The sequence below is a fragment of the Metarhizium album genome, assembly GCF_000804445.1.
Source record: "Metarhizium album ARSEF 1941 chromosome Unknown scaffold_10, whole genome shotgun sequence".
NCBI lineage: Eukaryota > Fungi > Ascomycota > Sordariomycetes > Hypocreales > Clavicipitaceae > Metarhizium > Metarhizium album.
The window spans coordinates 215,157-231,324 of NW_024467584.1; the positions used below are offsets into that span (position 1 = coordinate 215,157).

The 16,168-nt window shown below is 53.0% G+C and overlaps 6 protein-coding genes across 6 annotated transcripts; 2 read left to right on the forward strand and 4 right to left on the reverse strand.

Moving 5' to 3' along the window:
* Positions 1-1,226: 1,226 nt before the first annotated feature.
* On the reverse strand, positions 1,227-2,087 carry MAM_04486 (uncharacterized protein; the record flags this gene model as incomplete). Its single annotated transcript, XM_040823284.1, has 1 exon — positions 1,227-2,087. One exon carries the CDS (start codon positions 2,085-2,087, stop codon positions 1,227-1,229), a length of 861 nt encoding a protein of 286 aa, XP_040678537.1.
* Positions 2,088-4,551: 2,464 nt separating this feature from the next.
* Positions 4,552-5,019, forward strand: MAM_04487 (oxidoreductase, short-chain dehydrogenase/reductase family; the record flags this gene model as incomplete). Its single annotated transcript, XM_040823285.1, has 1 exon — positions 4,552-5,019. The coding sequence occupies one exon, from the start codon at positions 4,552-4,554 to the stop codon at positions 5,017-5,019; it is 468 nt and encodes a 155-aa protein (XP_040678538.1).
* Positions 5,020-5,346: 327 nt separating this feature from the next.
* Positions 5,347-6,123, reverse strand: MAM_04488 (NADH:ubiquinone oxidoreductase 14kD subunit; the record flags this gene model as incomplete). Its single annotated transcript, XM_040823286.1, has 4 exons — positions 5,347-5,395; positions 5,462-5,614; positions 5,765-5,871; positions 6,073-6,123. 4 exons carry the CDS (start codon positions 6,121-6,123, stop codon positions 5,347-5,349), a joined length of 360 nt encoding a protein of 119 aa, XP_040678539.1.
* A 537-nt stretch (positions 6,124-6,660) lies between these two features.
* Positions 6,661-7,365, reverse strand: MAM_04489 (uncharacterized protein; the record flags this gene model as incomplete). Its single annotated transcript, XM_040823287.1, has 1 exon — positions 6,661-7,365. One exon carries the CDS (start codon positions 7,363-7,365, stop codon positions 6,661-6,663), a length of 705 nt encoding a protein of 234 aa, XP_040678540.1.
* A 2,204-nt stretch (positions 7,366-9,569) lies between these two features.
* MAM_04490 (dienelactone hydrolase family protein) lies at positions 9,570-10,563 on the forward strand (the record flags this gene model as incomplete). Its single annotated transcript, XM_040823288.1, has 3 exons — positions 9,570-9,807; positions 9,921-9,993; positions 10,056-10,563. The coding sequence occupies 3 exons, from the start codon at positions 9,570-9,572 to the stop codon at positions 10,561-10,563; spliced, it is 819 nt and encodes a 272-aa protein (XP_040678541.1).
* A 915-nt stretch (positions 10,564-11,478) lies between these two features.
* MAM_04491 (autophagy-related protein 26) lies at positions 11,479-16,140 on the reverse strand (the record flags this gene model as incomplete). The annotated part of the gene is made up of 5 exons (XM_040823289.1): positions 11,479-11,730; positions 11,790-14,582; positions 14,635-15,072; positions 15,127-15,224; positions 15,309-16,140. The coding sequence occupies 5 exons, from the start codon at positions 16,138-16,140 to the stop codon at positions 11,479-11,481; spliced, it is 4,413 nt and encodes a 1,470-aa protein (XP_040678542.1).
* Positions 16,141-16,168: the final 28 nt, after the last annotated feature.

Genomic DNA, 16,168 nt, shown 5'->3' on the forward strand with positions numbered 1-16,168 from the left:
CACTTACGGAGTATTCTGCGGTGACATTCTCAAAAGGTTTGCCTTCTGTCCCAGCCACGGTGTATGCCGTGCTGGACTCTGGAGGTTACATCCCCCCCCTCTCAGTATTGCTTTTGTTGCCGTGGCGTTGCTGAATGGACCGGACGTACCGCACACCGAGAGTCCTGCACCGTCCAGATCAAGACCAAGAGGAGTTTGGCAACGACTTCTGGACGAGTAGAGGCATCCCGCGATCGTACACAAGGGACGCATCTACTCCAGCACCAGTGAGAGGGCTTCTGATATCGGGAGTAATCGAAAACGACATGCAAACATCTATCCAACAGGAAAGTTCGTGTATTTGCGCCGCCGCTGACCCCTGTCATGTCCAAACGTAGGGCATATGCCGTCGCTAATCGACGAAGGCAGCGCGCGCGGTTACCCGGCATGCACCTTTTTCCAGATTCGTGCTTGGCCCTGCTCGGGTCCTTTGATTGAGATTCGGCCCTCCGTCGTGCATGACTCTGCACGACTGGTCCCGCTCCTGCTGCTGTCATCTTGTCTTGTGCATGCACGACTGTGACGTGCTCCATTGCAGACCTCCCACGTTGAAAACGACTGTCCCCCGTGCTTGAGAAATACCAGGGTGACAGGCTCACGCAAGCCGGCGGGTTCATCTGAAGCCGGTGCCTGTCCCTGTCGCCTGTTTGCTCTTTACCCAAGCGTTGATGGCGTGACCCAGCCGCGTACCCTCGCTCCTGGTGGACTCCTAACGCCTACCCAGGTATTGATATCATGACCCAGTCACGTACCTTCGCTCTGGTCGACTTGTGGCGATACACACACCGCAGCAGCGTTGTCGCCCGAGGCTTGGACAGAATCGTCAACCTCGGGCCAAGACTTTTATCCCCCCTCGACAGTGAGCTGGAGGAACAAGGCTTGGTGCAATGACTTGATTCAACTATAAAGACGGACTTCGTTGAGGGTACTCCATTTCGCCTCATGGCCTGCATCACCAACCATGGCCCTTGGGTAGCCGCGTGAGTGACGTTGAGAGAGTTGAGAAGCGCCGCAGAAACAGAACCGCGATATGTGGCACAGCCTCAAACACGCACAGATGCCTTGGATGACTCCTTTTCTATTTTGCTTGCGGCCAAAATCAAAAATCAAACCTCATACCTCTTCTCTCTCTCCCACACACACTAAGCAACAGATGCTGTAAAACAAAGAAGCTAGAATTCACCGCGTCACTGGGGGGAAAATTCCTGACAAAGAACAGTATAAGTCATGCCGGCAAACGGGCCTACCGTCGGAATCAGAGACAGGGCACCGCCAAGAAGAGTGATTGTGACGGGATTGCACAGCCAAAGGGATTCCGTCTTGCACGCTTCGGCGACGGTGTACTTGAGCTGCGCGGTGTTGGAACCATCGCCGGTCCGGATATCAACCTGTTGATAATTGACCATGCTCCAAGTCGTCTGGCTGCCCCTGGTACACCCCGGCGCGCTTTGATACCAGTAGCAGTCGCACGGCGCGGCCCCCCGTTGACCACAGCCAAGCACGTCGGGCTCGCCCGAGATGAAGTCTCTGGATGAGTTGGTGGTGGTCTTGCTCAGCGCCGTCGTCATCATCTGGATCATGAAGTCGCGTACGTCCTCGGACTGGAAATCCCCCTCTGCCGTGATGGTCCATGAGCAGGATTGAGAAGAGGTCAAGTCTGTCCAGACGGCCGTGGCCGGGACTTGATACGTGGCACCGCCGTCACAGCCCGTGCCGCGGCATAGCTGACGGAGAGCATCGTCAATGAGTAGCCGGTCGAAGGCGCCGCAGTCCGAAGTGCACGTGGGACACGAAGGGCAGCGACCGTCCCATGAGCCTGGCTTGACGACGTTGACTCTGTTCCGGCCTAGTAGAACTGTTCCGTTGGGGGCTGCGACAGCTCTGTCCCAGACCTTGGCGTCGAGTTGCGACGTCTCGATTGGTTCTCGGTCAGCCGACAGGTCCCGAGGTCCGGGTATGAATGTGTTGCTGCCGATGGTGGTGCCTCTTGGCTTCGCGTTCACGGCGACAGCGACCAATATCAAGGCCTTGATGGCAGGAAAGCGCATCCTGTTCGTGGCAAGTTTGTATATATGTTGTAGTCTCTTCTTTCTTGTCTTGTTTCCTTTTTTTAGTTCTTCATTTAACAGCTGAGAAATAACAAGACCTTGGTATGATCAAAGTCTAGTACAGGTGGGAATATTGCAAATATCGAAATACAAATACTGCCGCCTTGTGGCAAAGCTACCAGCAAGCCGGAGCCAATACTGCAAACAGGTACTGCGACCGGACCAAAGAATCGAACAGTGCTGGACTGAGGAGGGCATCGCTGGCCTTTTGTAAGAAGATGCTGCATCATCAGACCGACCCGACTGTTGTGACTTGTACCAGGGTGCCCTTGAACAGTGTACACCCACATACGGCATCACGAAGTGTCCCTGTACGTCCGTACGCCATGAGACGTGGGCTCTTACACCGCTGATCTTGCAGTTCCTTTCACTGTTGCTCCCTGGTCAACCAGACTTTGTATCCTTTTGAGGTTAGAAAACTCCTATTCCACCTCGACTACCGCACTCGCAACACAGCACAATTCATGTCGGAAAGGGATAAACCAACCCTCCCGGTTAAATTCATTCAGCGCACTAGTACAGCGTGACGTCGGCGGCACCGGCGTGTGACGCCAAGTCCTGACAGATGCAGATCCTCTTCTCCTAGCGTGTTGATTGCAACTCCGTGTAGTTGTAAAGCCACGAGGCTACCAAACACCCAAACACCGTCGGCATTTATTGCAAGTCCTTTGCCCGAGTCATCACGTACGGCAGTACGAGGTGGGAGGCCGTCTCACCACTATATTACCATGACGAAGGCCCGTGGTGGCTGAGTAGCCATGATTGCTTACGGGGGCCCCTATTGGGCTGGCACCACGTAATGTTGACAGAAGATTGCCGTGCAATCTAGTTGAACCGCGCTGGATATTGGCGTGCTTTGATCTGTACAGCTAGTGTCGATATACTTGGACAGTCCAGCTTTGAACGGATACTGTGGCCAGAGAGTCTTGAAAATGCATGCGCGCCTGCCGGGTTGACGTCAAGGCCGTATTGACGCCCAGCATTCCCCTGTGAGTGTTGCTATACATTTGTGTATTTGTGTATGTGAAGCGTATGGCTGAAAGCTCGTCTCTCCAAGCGTTGAGCCAGAAAAGAATTTCAAGGACCCCGAAGCACATTACATTAAACCGAGTTTAAATGTCTTCAGTCCAAGTCCCCTATGGAGCTCTTGCCACGGTATCCGCCATCCTCCTGCCTCCCCTTGCTCTGTCACGACACCTCACGCTATCAACGCGGCTGTGCTGGCGGCTCGTATTCAATAGGTGAAAATTGAAAAGGAGGTTTGGTCTGTGAACAGGATCATGGTAGATTGACCTACTGGTGGCGGATGAGAACACGGGTGCGTTTATCGTTAAATCTGCTTTTGTTATTTGTACCGCCTTGGGGCGTCTGTGTGTGTGGATGACGGTTAAATGTGCAGTTTCGTCAAGGAGTGGCCTTTGATGCTGAAGATTGATGTAACAAGGGCTGAATCACGATAGTGAGTGATACTAGGGCCTGGAGAAGAGACAAATTCACCTGTAATCCGTATCGTCCTGAGGTCCTTGGCTTTTCCACGTGAAGCACCGACCATCGAGGGCTATGTATATGCAACCTAACCCGGATGGTTGAGGCATCAAGGGGTTGTTGATGCCTCATGCCTTTGTTGATTTGACGGCAAGTTCCGTGTAACATTTGAAGAGAAGAAGATAGAGCCAGCCTCCCCCTCCGTCACACAGATGTTGGTGACACAAAGGCTACGGTCACGAGACCTAGAGCTGAACGCTGCTGCACGGACAGAAGCCCGTGCCTACGAGGACCTTTTGGAAAACCAAGACCGTTCATACCAAAGTGTGTCATTTGCTGAAATGAGCTAAAGTGCTCCAAGCCCTCATCCCATACTGCTGTGAGACGAGCCCTCGTCACGGAGCACAAGTCCGAGGGTGCCGCCCAGCCTTTTGAGTTATCTGTCCACTGTCCAGTCTGTCCGTCAAGAGAAACATGTCATCGCATTCCCATCACTCGGGATAACTGAGAAATGACGAAGCCGCCAGCCGCCGCAACCTGGTTTACCAGCCAAGCCTCTAACTAAACGCCGCGGCACCCCACTCATTTCCGGTTTGACTCCGAACGCCGAATATCCACTCGGGACTCGGGCCGTCTTCTTTCGCCGTCGCGGCCGAACATCTCCGCGAGCCCTCCGGGACTCGCAACGACTAGGCCGGGCCAAGGCACGCACCGATTGAAGCGAGACAATCTTTTGGGGGCCTCGAGACGCGGGAAGTCGAGCATCGTCACCCGGACTGGACATCATGTCGCAAGACCCAGCTTTGTATCCGGGAAACGGAATGAAAGACAAGCCGGCTCACTGTTGACAAGGCGGCCACTTACACATAGCATTAACGAGCACATCGCCTCGTCTAGCTTTATAAACACCTCAGCAGGAATGACCTACCGCGGCCATCACAACCCGGGCATTGACCTCGGGGCGCTTCGCGATGCCCGTCAATTCCCAATCTTGGGCCTGTGGGTGCGCTACGGCCTGTCCAAGCTGGCAAACATCCTGTTTACGAGGGAGCTGGGCAGGCGGTATCCCAAGAATAGCGGCGTCGCGGTGCACCCGGAGGTTGCGGAGACTGATCTCGTCTACGACTTGACGTTTTGGAAGCGGCTTCTCGTGCGGGCTACGGGGAGGCATGCCGGTGAGAAGATGCAGAGTGGTGCAGCAACGATTTGCAACAAGGCCAAGGCTGCCTTCTTTGTGCCCGTCGGTGTTGCTGATGCGGATGATGCCAAGTGTTGGGATGATGAGTTGATGGCCAAGTTGTGGGACTGGACTGTAAGCAAAGTCGGCGTCAACGGATCAAGCATGAGCCCGGTCGAGTGCGCATTATTTGCATGGCTCGGCGTCTAGGCACATCATCATGTGTGGTGTAGTATTCGTCCACATCCTGCGATACCTCTTGGACTTCTCTCTAGCCTGTCAGTGGCTGTTATTTGGCTCGGCTTGTTTAGCATGGTGTTGCCATTCTCGTTCATTCTCGGGACCTCCTGGCCCTCTCCGGGATAGAGTGAATTGGGCCCGAGTCTAGTCAGCGACCGGACTCCTTCGTCCATTTACCAAGGTGCCCGACTCCCGTCTCGTTTGATTGAATACACATGTACAAAAATGTCTCCCGCGTTTTGCCCCCGAGTCCCACGCTGCCGCTTGGATCTACCCTGTCTTCCCATGTCTGAACGATTATTTCGAGGGCGCAGGAGACACCGCAAAAGTCGGCCGGACAAATCGACTAATATGGAGGGCTTGTTAGCACACCAGACAGGCTCAGCTGTAATGCCCATCGCCCTAAACGCACCTCTCATTGTTGTAGACCTTGGTGTTTTCGCCCAACAGCTCTTTTTCACGCTTCTTGTCGGCCCAATGCCTTCGTACTTGGTCACGGTCTTCTTCGGCCTGCAGCAGGGGGATCAAGTTGATACGCGCCCACATCTTCTCGCGCGCCAGCTCGCTATTCCCAGTCAGCATGTCTATTCCTTCTCGCAGGTTGTTCCGCTTTGAGCTCGACCAACGAATCGAACCACGCGCAAATAGAAGTCAAGGCTGCAAACTGTAGCAGTGGTCGCGAATTTAGCTTCCGTCGGTATTGTGGGAAACGTACTTGGCCTCACGAATGCCTCCAATCAGCTTGTACCAGCCGAAACCCATTACTGCTCCGACTCCAAGCAGTAAAACGCCAGGTCGAAACCCTTTCGCTGGCAGATTTCGCTACGGTCCACGTCAGCCCTGCACAGGATTCAGTTCGACACTTTGGCTTCGAAATGGCCAAGACATCAATTCTCGTCGCCGAGGTTTCCGCAGAACACAGTCTTTTCGGCTCAACAAGGCACCGATTCTCGAAGCGTCCAGTCGTCGAAGAGTATGCAACATAATATCAAGCTCCCCATTGACTGGTTTTCACCCACATACCTTGTACTGGACGGGTTCGTACCCGCCTTTGGGGGGCATATCCTGCGCCATCGTAACGAGAGTGTGTGTCGGGAATCGGTCTGCGATGACGACAATTGCGAAAGCTGTGAGTACAGAACCGTATTCAAGCACTGAGATAAAGGAGGTCTCGCACAGCACCGGCACGTCTCCGAGCGTATGGTTTAGTCGCCCTCGATCGGCTTGGTCCCAACGGATCGTGGGTTTGAGGCGATCGTTTTGCATGAATGATGACTGGCCACCTAGGTATGTATGATCAGGTAAGCAATGGCCCCATTTTTCCTACCCTGTATCGGAAATCAGATGTAACAGACAAATACCTAGGTATACAAACACGTCTTTTGTTGGGGTGAAAAAGTTCCATGTATAAAAGACGAAGGTAATTAAAACAACCACCATCGTAAATTTGAATCTGGGTAGATCAAAAGGCTTAACTACAGAACGTGCATCTTCTCGTATTCTTTCACTTCTTAAAGCTGGAATGGGTGTACATTATTGCCACAGATCCGCACGCTAGCCCTTGGCGCAGATGCGCCTCATGGGCGTCAAGGCGAATGCAGGTCAAGAGCATCACCTCGCAGCCTGGGGAGCGGCCACCTTGCTTGGCCCGTTTGAACCAACACCATTTCCATTGGCTTTGGCAGCCATAACAGCTCCAGTGCTCGCCGCCCTAGACACGGAGGGCCTGTCACAGGGCAGGAAAACCTGTCCGTTGGCATGTTTTCTCAACGGCCGCTTGTTAGCGACCCTTTCCCAGGTATCCATGAACTCGTCCTCGAGCTTATCGTCGTATGGGTCTCTCATTTCCCTCCTGATGCGGCCATTGGCGTCTCTCACTGGAAGTCCCTTGTCGTCACGGATAGTCTTGACATAGAGATATGCAAACTCGGGCCAGTCCCACCATGGGGAGGTTAGGATCACAGTCCTCCATATCCCATCTTCGTGGGCGGCCACAGCGTCTTCATATCGCGATGTCATATTGAAGCAAAGTCGATACCAGTCCATCATGCCATACATGTCGGCGCGAGACCAACCGCCTAGTACTTCGCCGCTGGGGAGTACCTCTCGACGAGCTTCGACCCATGATACTAGCGGTGGCCAAAAGGTTCTTTGTAAGAGTTCCAACTTGACAGCTTCAGTTATGTCCCGGTAACCGATTGGGTGAATAAAGATAGGATCGGTGTACGCCGCGTGGAGCCACTCTTCTTCATGTTGAGCAGTTGTGCCTTCCAGAGGGGATTTATCGGTGGGATATGGGTATGGCCGCCACTCCATGTTGTAGATTTCGGTTGTGCGTTGACGTCGAAATAGGGAATCGAATGTTGTACCGTGTGGATCGAGTTGTAGCATAACAGGATCTTAATCTCTCCTAGTTGATACAAGCAGTCGCAACGGTGACATGATGTTAACGACGGGACGCTGTACAATGGCTGTCTAATGGGTGATCCAGGGATAACTCGAGATAGACAGTATGCATGGATTCTCGATTGGCGATGGCATAACGGGCGGAATGAGTTTGGGTGAGAGACAGGTCAGGCGGCGGCGATTGCTGTCAACTCCCAGGATGAGGTGAATCCGCACAGCCGGAGACGTTGGATGATTAGGGTCGAGAAATCAAATATATTGCAGGCAGGGAGCTCAGGGTAACCTGGTTCATACGAGTAAAACACACATGCTCATCCCAAGGCAAGAGTCTCCAAGTCGATAGGACAGCGGGCTACTCCTGGGGTGTCATTAATCATTAAATATCGAGCCTCGACGCGAGCCTGATTGTTCTACACCACGCGCGACACAAAAGCAAACAGCCTCTGCTTGGCTGGAGCGCCCGGACGGCTGGTTGCAGAAAGTCAAACGCATGCCTGTCTCAACCGGGCCGCAACGCAAGGCAATGGCAATGTAGCATCTTGAGGCTAAGATGTGAATGGGGCATTGGCTTGTGATTCGAGGCTCGGCAGCCAAAGTTGGGTTTCGTTGGTCGCCGCCGAAGGTTGCGGCACGCTAAGCTGCAATGGTGCTGGACACGACAGTGTGGCGGCAGTGGTTGGGCCACATTTGGGGTCGTCATGGGGCCGTGGAGGCAAGTGGAAAATCCAAGTCGAAGATGGTTTGGGCAAGATGAGAAGGAGCTGCGTTTGGCAAGGTGTGAGCTTGGTCGCAAATCGCAGTAGGCGGTTCATCTGTCAAAAATCAGCGCAATGGTTCAACCCAACGGCAAACGTCCCGAGGCCCAGCCTTGAAAGCAGAAACCCCCCGATTTGTGCGGGTGGAAGGCTGCCCAAAGGAAAAAAAAAAAAAAAAAAAGCCATACTGCAGTGAGAAATATGCCGCATCCAGGGGCTGGCTATTCAATGCAAAGCCGCGGCGAGTTTGGGGGGGACACGGGCAGCGCGTTTGCCACAAAATACCGCAGACAGCAGATGCATGTGATGACGGGCGTCTCGAGTCGTTCAATGGCGTCCAATATTGAAGAGAACTCACCAGACTTTTGGCGTGGATTGCGTCCTTGGACCTTGGCGCTTGATGCCACTTGTCAGATGCAAAAGGTTGCCGGCCAGATGCTCAGCGCTTGCACGTGTGGCGCGGTCAAAGCCGGCAGAGGGTAACAAAAGCAATTGGCTCTTGCCCATGTTTGCATCCGGCCGGCTGCTGGGAAGAAGTCGTCGACCTTGCCACTCGGCGTACGGAATCGAAAAAATGACTAGCTGACATTGCAACCACAAGACGGTCAGCTGGGTCGGGCGTTGGTTGTTGGTGTTGCGGCTTGCAAGAGTGTCGTCGTGCCACCTAGGGCGCCCATGGACAAACATTTGGAAGGAGCCATCGCCGGCCTTTCCCTGACCCTCCTCTCGACTGTCCGCATGAACAAATGGCAAGAGCCACCCCGGACAGCTTCCGAAACCCAATTAGTCGACTGTCGACCCTCCATGACGCCGAGTATTTACACGTTTCAAGCTCTTTGGGCGACTTTTGTGCCGTTGGCGCTGGGTTGCTTGGGCTGAAGCAAATTACCACTCAATGGCTCGACAAGTCCACTAGACGTGGCAGCAAATCATCAGTTGCTTGCCCAATCATCGTCACCAAACTTGGCATCCACCTTGACCGGAGCATCCATCACCAGAGAATCGCCAGAGCCAAAGTCGCCTGGCGAACCGGACCGTGCAGCCATCGACCTTGCTCGACCACGACAGCAAAGCTTGACACCGCCCGAGGTGTGTCTGGTGGAAATACTGTGCCTATCCCGGCGTTGGGAGGGTCCGCCGTCTTGGCCAGCCCCCGAGGGCCGAGAGTAACATCGTACAGCGCGGTCCGGATTCTCTGTCCAGGGGCCAGCGGATCTGGGACATTCCCGACTAGGCCGGCGTGCGATCCCAGGATTAAATGTCCAAGGAAGCCAGCCTTCATCTTGACATGCCACCTCTGAACAAGTCTCACGAGGCAAGAGCCGCTCCTCCCACCCAGACGACAATCATCTAGCTACCATGTCGTGCCCAAACTGTTTCCGAGGCCAAATCCACAAAGGCCCAACCAAGGGCAACGTCATCAAACTCTACGGACTCGACACATACGTGAGCGAGCCGCCAAATGGAAAGGCACCCAGGGGTATTGTCGTCATCATTCCCGATGCTTTCGGCTGGGAGTTTCCAAATAATCGCATCCTGGCCGACAATTACGCCGAAAAAGGCGACTTCAAGGTCTACTTGCCAGACTTTATGAATGGTAGGTAGGTGGTGTCAACAACCCGTACATGTACTCCCACATGCGTCGCATCGTCTCTGGACGGAACAGCGCAACCATTGTACGATCCAACTCGGATGATTGACGATCATCAGGCCACGCCGCACCTGTATCCATGCTGTTCAGCATCCAGACCGCACTAGCCCCTGGCAGTCTCTTCACGCGCTTGTAAGAAAGGCTTCCGAAAGCACCAAAATCATCTACCTCACCATCCAGCTGACACGTGACAGCATCGCCATAATCCGAACCATCTTGGTTGTAGTCCCCTTTTTCATCCACTGCGCCCCAAGGCGGACATATTCCGGCGTCAGAGGCTTCTTCGAGCAACTCCGCAAGGAACAGGGTCAGGCGCTGTCCATCGGCGCGGCTGGCTTCTGCTGGGGCGGCAAACACGTAGTCACTCTTGCCCACGGCGCCCAAATCAACGGCCAGCCTCTCGTCGACGCCGGCTTCACTGCTCATCCCAGCATGCTCAGGTTGCCGTCTGACGTGGAAAAGATCAAGCGTCCAGTGTCATTTGCGTGTGCAGAGGACGACAACCAAATCTCGCTCAAGCAGGCCGAGCAGATCAAGGCAATCGTCACAGCCTTCCCGGACGCGTACAAGGGTGAACTCCGTGTTTACCAAAAGACAAGTCATGGATTCGCGGTGCGCGCTGACCTCAAGGTCCCGGATGTCGCGGCACAAGCGGCTGCAGCCGAAGACCAGGCCGTTGCATGGTTTACGTCTCACTTCTAGACGGCTGCAAGGGATCAAGAGTGGTTCTGGCACGGCGTACCTCTGTGTTTGTTGTTAGATCAGGGACGTGACGCCAGCACCCATGCCATGTTATAAGGGAAGCATGCTCCGCAAAGAGCACAATGATATTTTGTTAGCCCAGACGACACTACAGGGGAAGACTCAAAGGGGGCTGTAGCTAAACGCGCGCTGCGATGCCTCAATCCCTGCAGCCAGGGGAAAGGCAGTAGTAAACACAAAACATAGTCGTAAAGCGATGAGAAGACCCCGATTGAGTGATTCCCCATAAATGCATGCAGATAAGCACTCTGGGCCAACATTAGCTTCCAGGCTTGCGCAGAGCCTGTCAAGTCAATCACGAGATTACAGTCACAGCAAAGATGCACCACCAAGTTCAGCAAAAAGACATACTTGTCGACGAAAAGAGGAAATCCCGTCTTCTACTTATACTCATGAAAATAATTGACCAAGATGGCACGTACGACCACCCAGGCTTCATGGCCTCCATGTGTGCACTACAGCCGCCACACAATATCAAGTTGAATTGACTTGGGATATGCAACGCTGCTTAGTTCAAAAGACCGGTGGCATCGATGGACTGTAGGCCTGGAATATGATTAGGCGGACGACTCTGCGTCATCGAGGTATTACTATCTCTTCTATCATGTCGTGTAATCTATGCTTGAAAGGCTATTCATTGAAGGATGCAGCGCCGTGCCCATATTCAACACCAGATGAATCATTCGCCTCGCAAGTATGCCCATTATAGCGATATTCGTTGCTGCAATCACTCCTCCAAAAGAAGCTCCAGCTTCCGCCCTTTTCAAGCACAAGTTGCTCCTGATGGCAGGGCACTTGAGTTCAAACTATACCCAGTATAACATAAATAAATTAATGAATAAATGACTCGATCCGTCAAGACGATGCCTTGATCGCCTGGCTGCCCAAGCTCCTCTGCTTGCCAAAGAAGCCGAGTCCTTCACTCAGCTTCTTCGTGACCATGTCCGGATCTGGCTCGTCTGCGCCTACAAAAGTCCAGCTCTCCTCAGTGTCCTCGTCGTCGTCAGCATCTGGTTGTTCATTATGTCCGACTTTGCGCTTAATGAGACTCTTTGCATATTCGAGATCGCGGTATATATTTTGAATGGCAGTGTCGACGCCCTTGTCCTATACAAATGGTCAGCTTGCGAGTTGTACTTTCGAACCCATGATAGAATAGAGCGCACTTTGCGAATCTGCTCGCCGAGGACACGAGCTTTTGTAATCATTCGCTCGTTGCGCGTCGCCTGCCACAGCGCCCTGCCAAAGCTGTTGGCGCCCCATCTTCTCAAGCCGATACCAACACCCAGATCCTCTACTCGGGTTGCAAAGAAGAATTGATCGCCAAAGAACGGTCGAATAATTGTAGGGATACCCGCCCGCAGACTTGCGCCGGTCGTTCCAGATCCGCCGTGGTGAGCAGCAGCGTCAATTTGACGAAACAGCCAGTCGTGGGGCGCGGACTTGATGACGAAAATTTCGGCAGGCATTTCTGGTTCATCCGGCCTGGGCTTGGCGGGATCATCTTTTGATGAGATACGATCAGACCAGCCCTTGGACAGAATGCAGCGAACGTCGGCCTTGAGAACTGCATCAATAACCTCTTGCGTCATCTTGACAGGATCGTTCACGATGATGGAGCCGAAGCCAACGTAGACAAGCTTCTTGCCATCGTCTCTGGCCTTTTGGATGAAGTCGGACAATTCCCTGGGTGGTTTGTATTCACCGCCTTCATCTAGGAACCAGTACCCCGTGACTCTGATCCAGTCAGAAAAATCAAGAGGAGGGGCAACGACGCTGGGACTGAAGTTGTACAGGAATGGCACTTTGTTCGGCTGCATCTTCTCCAAGCTCGTGTTGGGAAGGCCAAGTGTTTTATTGCGCCAGCGGTTGATTTGCTGTGCCGTGGCTTTCCAAAAGATGTTGTCAAACATAACGTATGTCATGTAGTTATAAGCACCACCCATCTTATGCTCGGGCATGATGAAGGCGTGAGGATATGCACGCGTTCTGGTCCAAGGCATAGTGAAGGCTCTAAAGTATGGAATGCCTAGTTTTTCTGCGATGTGAATGCCCGCCATGGCGGAGGGCGACTCAATGAGAAGTTCCGAGCCTAGGCATGCTTGATATGCTGAATCAAGCAGCTCGTCGAGCCACCCCCTGAATGCTGAGTTGGCCTCACGAAGGAATGAGATGGTGAAAGTGCCGTTCTCAATACACAGTCGCATAAGTTCGCCAGGGTCGCCCTCAACCTTGGCGAACTCGATTCCGTGAGATTCGATCCAGTCTTGAAACTCGGCGTGGGTCGCAATTCGAGGCTGGTGCCCTTCAGTGAGCAAGCCTTTGCAAAGAGCAATGTAGGGCTGGACATCCCCTCTCGATCCTATAGTTAGACAAGTGATTCTCATGGGCTGTGGTGGCTTGAAGTTGAGAAAAGAGCCATCAGTCTCGTCCATGAGAATAGTTGGAGCGTTTGGTTGCGAGTCTGCTTGTTGGGGCGGGAGAATCTCGTGCTGAGGGAAGTCTTCTTGTCTAGCTGACTTGAGAGCATCTCGTTCGGCCATGGCCTGATGCTGTTCCTCGTGTTCCTCCTGGTTAAGGAGTCCCGCTTCCCTTAGGTAACGATTTGTTTCCAGACTTTGGAGCAGCGTCACGGTACAGTCATCACGTACGTCGGGCTGGCTAAACTCAAAGAAAACCTCCTCGTGCCCGCGAATGACGACGGTAAGACCCGAATACCCGATCCGAAATCCCTTCTCCTTGTGGGCAGTTTCAATGTCCCTGAGCGGCAGAATCAATTTGGTTCTGGTGCCTGGCAGCAGACTGCGGAAGCAGAATGATCTGTCACTGATGTAAATCTTGCCATATAGAGGTAGCACTCGGATGATACAGCCGAAATAGGTAGCTTGCAGCTTCTCGGACTCTGGCAGGGCAAAATGAGCACGAAATCGATCCATGGACGTCTGGGTTTTGCCTTCAGAGTCCTCCTCTATGTCGTCCTCATCTGTCCGAAGTTCGGCGGGTTCTCCATAGTGCTTGCGACCACCCTTCCACATCCCTGAAACCTTCTCAACATATCCCATAGACTCTGTGGCGAGAAGGGAACTCATTCGCTTGCTTGTTTTGTTCAAATAATCGGCGAACGCGCCCGCACGCTGGAGAGGGTATGATCCTATCTTAGTGATGCTCTGGAGAGTGGGAGTAGTCGATCCGGCCTGCTCAGCCTGGCCATGATATCCAAATTGACTGACATGACCAGTTGTCGCCGCGTGTTTCATAGGTGCCGAGGCATCAGAGAGAAACTTTTCCGAATTCTTGGACAACTCTTCCTCCCTGGGGTCTGTAGACTGACTCGAGGCATCCGACCGGCGCATGGTTGGGCTGTGGAACACTTCGCTGCCTTTTAGAATCTGACTTGCTGAGGGATCCTCAGTTGGTAGAGACATAACCAAGTTTGAGAAACTGGGATCTTCTGTAGATGATTGCAAGTTTGAGTCAGAGTATTCCATTACATGCCTGCCCTTTTTATCTTCAGACTGACGAGCGTTCTGGGCTCGTCGATGACCACTGAAGCTCCTCCGGGTGCTTTGCTCGCTGATCATGTTGGATACTTCCTGACTTCGTCGTCCCTTACATCGCACTGCGTCTAGACTAGTCCGAGAAGAGCACTCCATACTAACCTGCGGGCTAGAATTTGCCGGAGGTGACATGGGAGAAAGGGTAGCTTTGACGGCCTCGGGCAGCTTCGTCGTTCGGATCTTATCGACAACAATAGTCTGACGGGAAGTCAATTTCGCTGGCTGCTGCGAGATCGATGGAGAGGGCTGGCTATTCGGGTTCTGCTCGGGTTGGTCCTGCTTTTGCAACTCTTGCTCCGCAATGAGTTTCCCTGGAGTTCTTTGTGTGGATGAAGCGTCATCGACCAGGATTTTGAGCACGTTGATGGCCTCCTTTCCAAGGTTGAAGAAAGAAAAGAAATACTATGAGAGGTGAGTGAATAATACCATGGGTCGAAACTGACGATGTACCCACCTCGTCAATAGCATAAGTTTCGTCATTGTCGACAACTCGAATTTTGCACGTTTCGGAAAATTCCATCATCTGAGTCTCTTCAATATCGATCACATTATCAATAGGCAACGAGATCTTGACGCTGTCGCCTTCATTATGGCTCCGAAAAATTACCCGTTGGAGGCTCTTGACCCATTCTTTGGCACTCGGAGCACTGTCAGCTTTGAAGTTGTAGGTGCGGTGACTGGTGACAACGTTGAATTGCAGACTGTCCTTGTCTTTATCCACGGTACTGGCGGAGATGCCAAACCTCAAGTCAATTTGACCATGTGGAAAATAAAGATTCGTTGAATCACGATAGTATGACAAAACATCGCCCTTTAGACGGAACCAGTATCGATGATACTTGGGATTGCGCTTGCCACTCTTTGTCAAATAGCCAGACTTGGCCACAACATGCTATAACCGCTCAGCAAGGGTCCTGAAGGTTTGACTGTTGCAAAGGGAACCTACCGCTTTCTTGGGAAGGTAGGCATAAAAGCAAATATGCTTGCTCGTGATGTAGAGAAAGCCTTGGAGGAGCACGCTTTGTAACAACCAACATGGATATTCTGGAGTCAAGTATTAGCCCGGAACTGAAAGAACAAGCATACTTCTTCAAATACACCACCATGGCAGAGATTCAAGGCACCTACCCTCGATGACTTGTTCCGGCTCATCAAACTCAAAAATCTCCATGAGCCGCTTCGCCAACGCAGAAGATTCATCACCGTCGCGGCTTCTGGCAAGATCACTGGATCGCCGCTCCATGTCGAAGCTGGGTCTGCTGGCTACTTCTGCTCTAGCCTGCAGCATCCGGCTCATAACTGGTGCAAGTCTGCTATCTTCCTGATGCGGAGCGATGGCAGACGCGGAAAGTTCTGTAGATTCTCGTGCTTCGTCAGACGAATCCATCAGCGGGGCGGATAGTCGACTCGCTTCTCGCCTTTTGCTTTTCCTCTTCGGCAGAGTGGAAAGCGATTTCAGCAGTCTGTGGCCAGAGGAGAGCCTTTTGTGATGACCCCGTCTGGCGTCCTTGTCCCGCGGCGGAAGTATTATGGTCTGCGAAAGAGGTTGGCTTCCACTAGAACTCTTCGATTGCTCGCTGTCTTCGTCATCGCTGCTTCCGTCGTCGAAGCGAGTATTGAAGTCTACCCGTGATCCTGCTGCTGCTATAAGACCGAATATGCTCTGGTTCATGTTGACGGACATGGCACGACCGCGTTGAGAGGCTGGATCATTAGGCGAGTCCTCATCGTCGCTATCGCAATGTTTGAGAGGCTCCGGGAGATCGAGGAGAGTAGCGGAGGGATCGTCTCGATTTTTTTTGCAAAGCTTCCTAATGACGCGTCTCTGTACACCATCATGAGCAGCGCCAGCGCCAGCGCCAGCGCCAGCGCCAGCACCGGCACCGGCACCGGCACCGGCACCAGCAGACTGGGGAGACGCGTCGCCGCCGTTGGGCGACAGGGGCGCGAAGCTATCCATAAGTTGAATGTTGCAGTGCTCAGCGGAG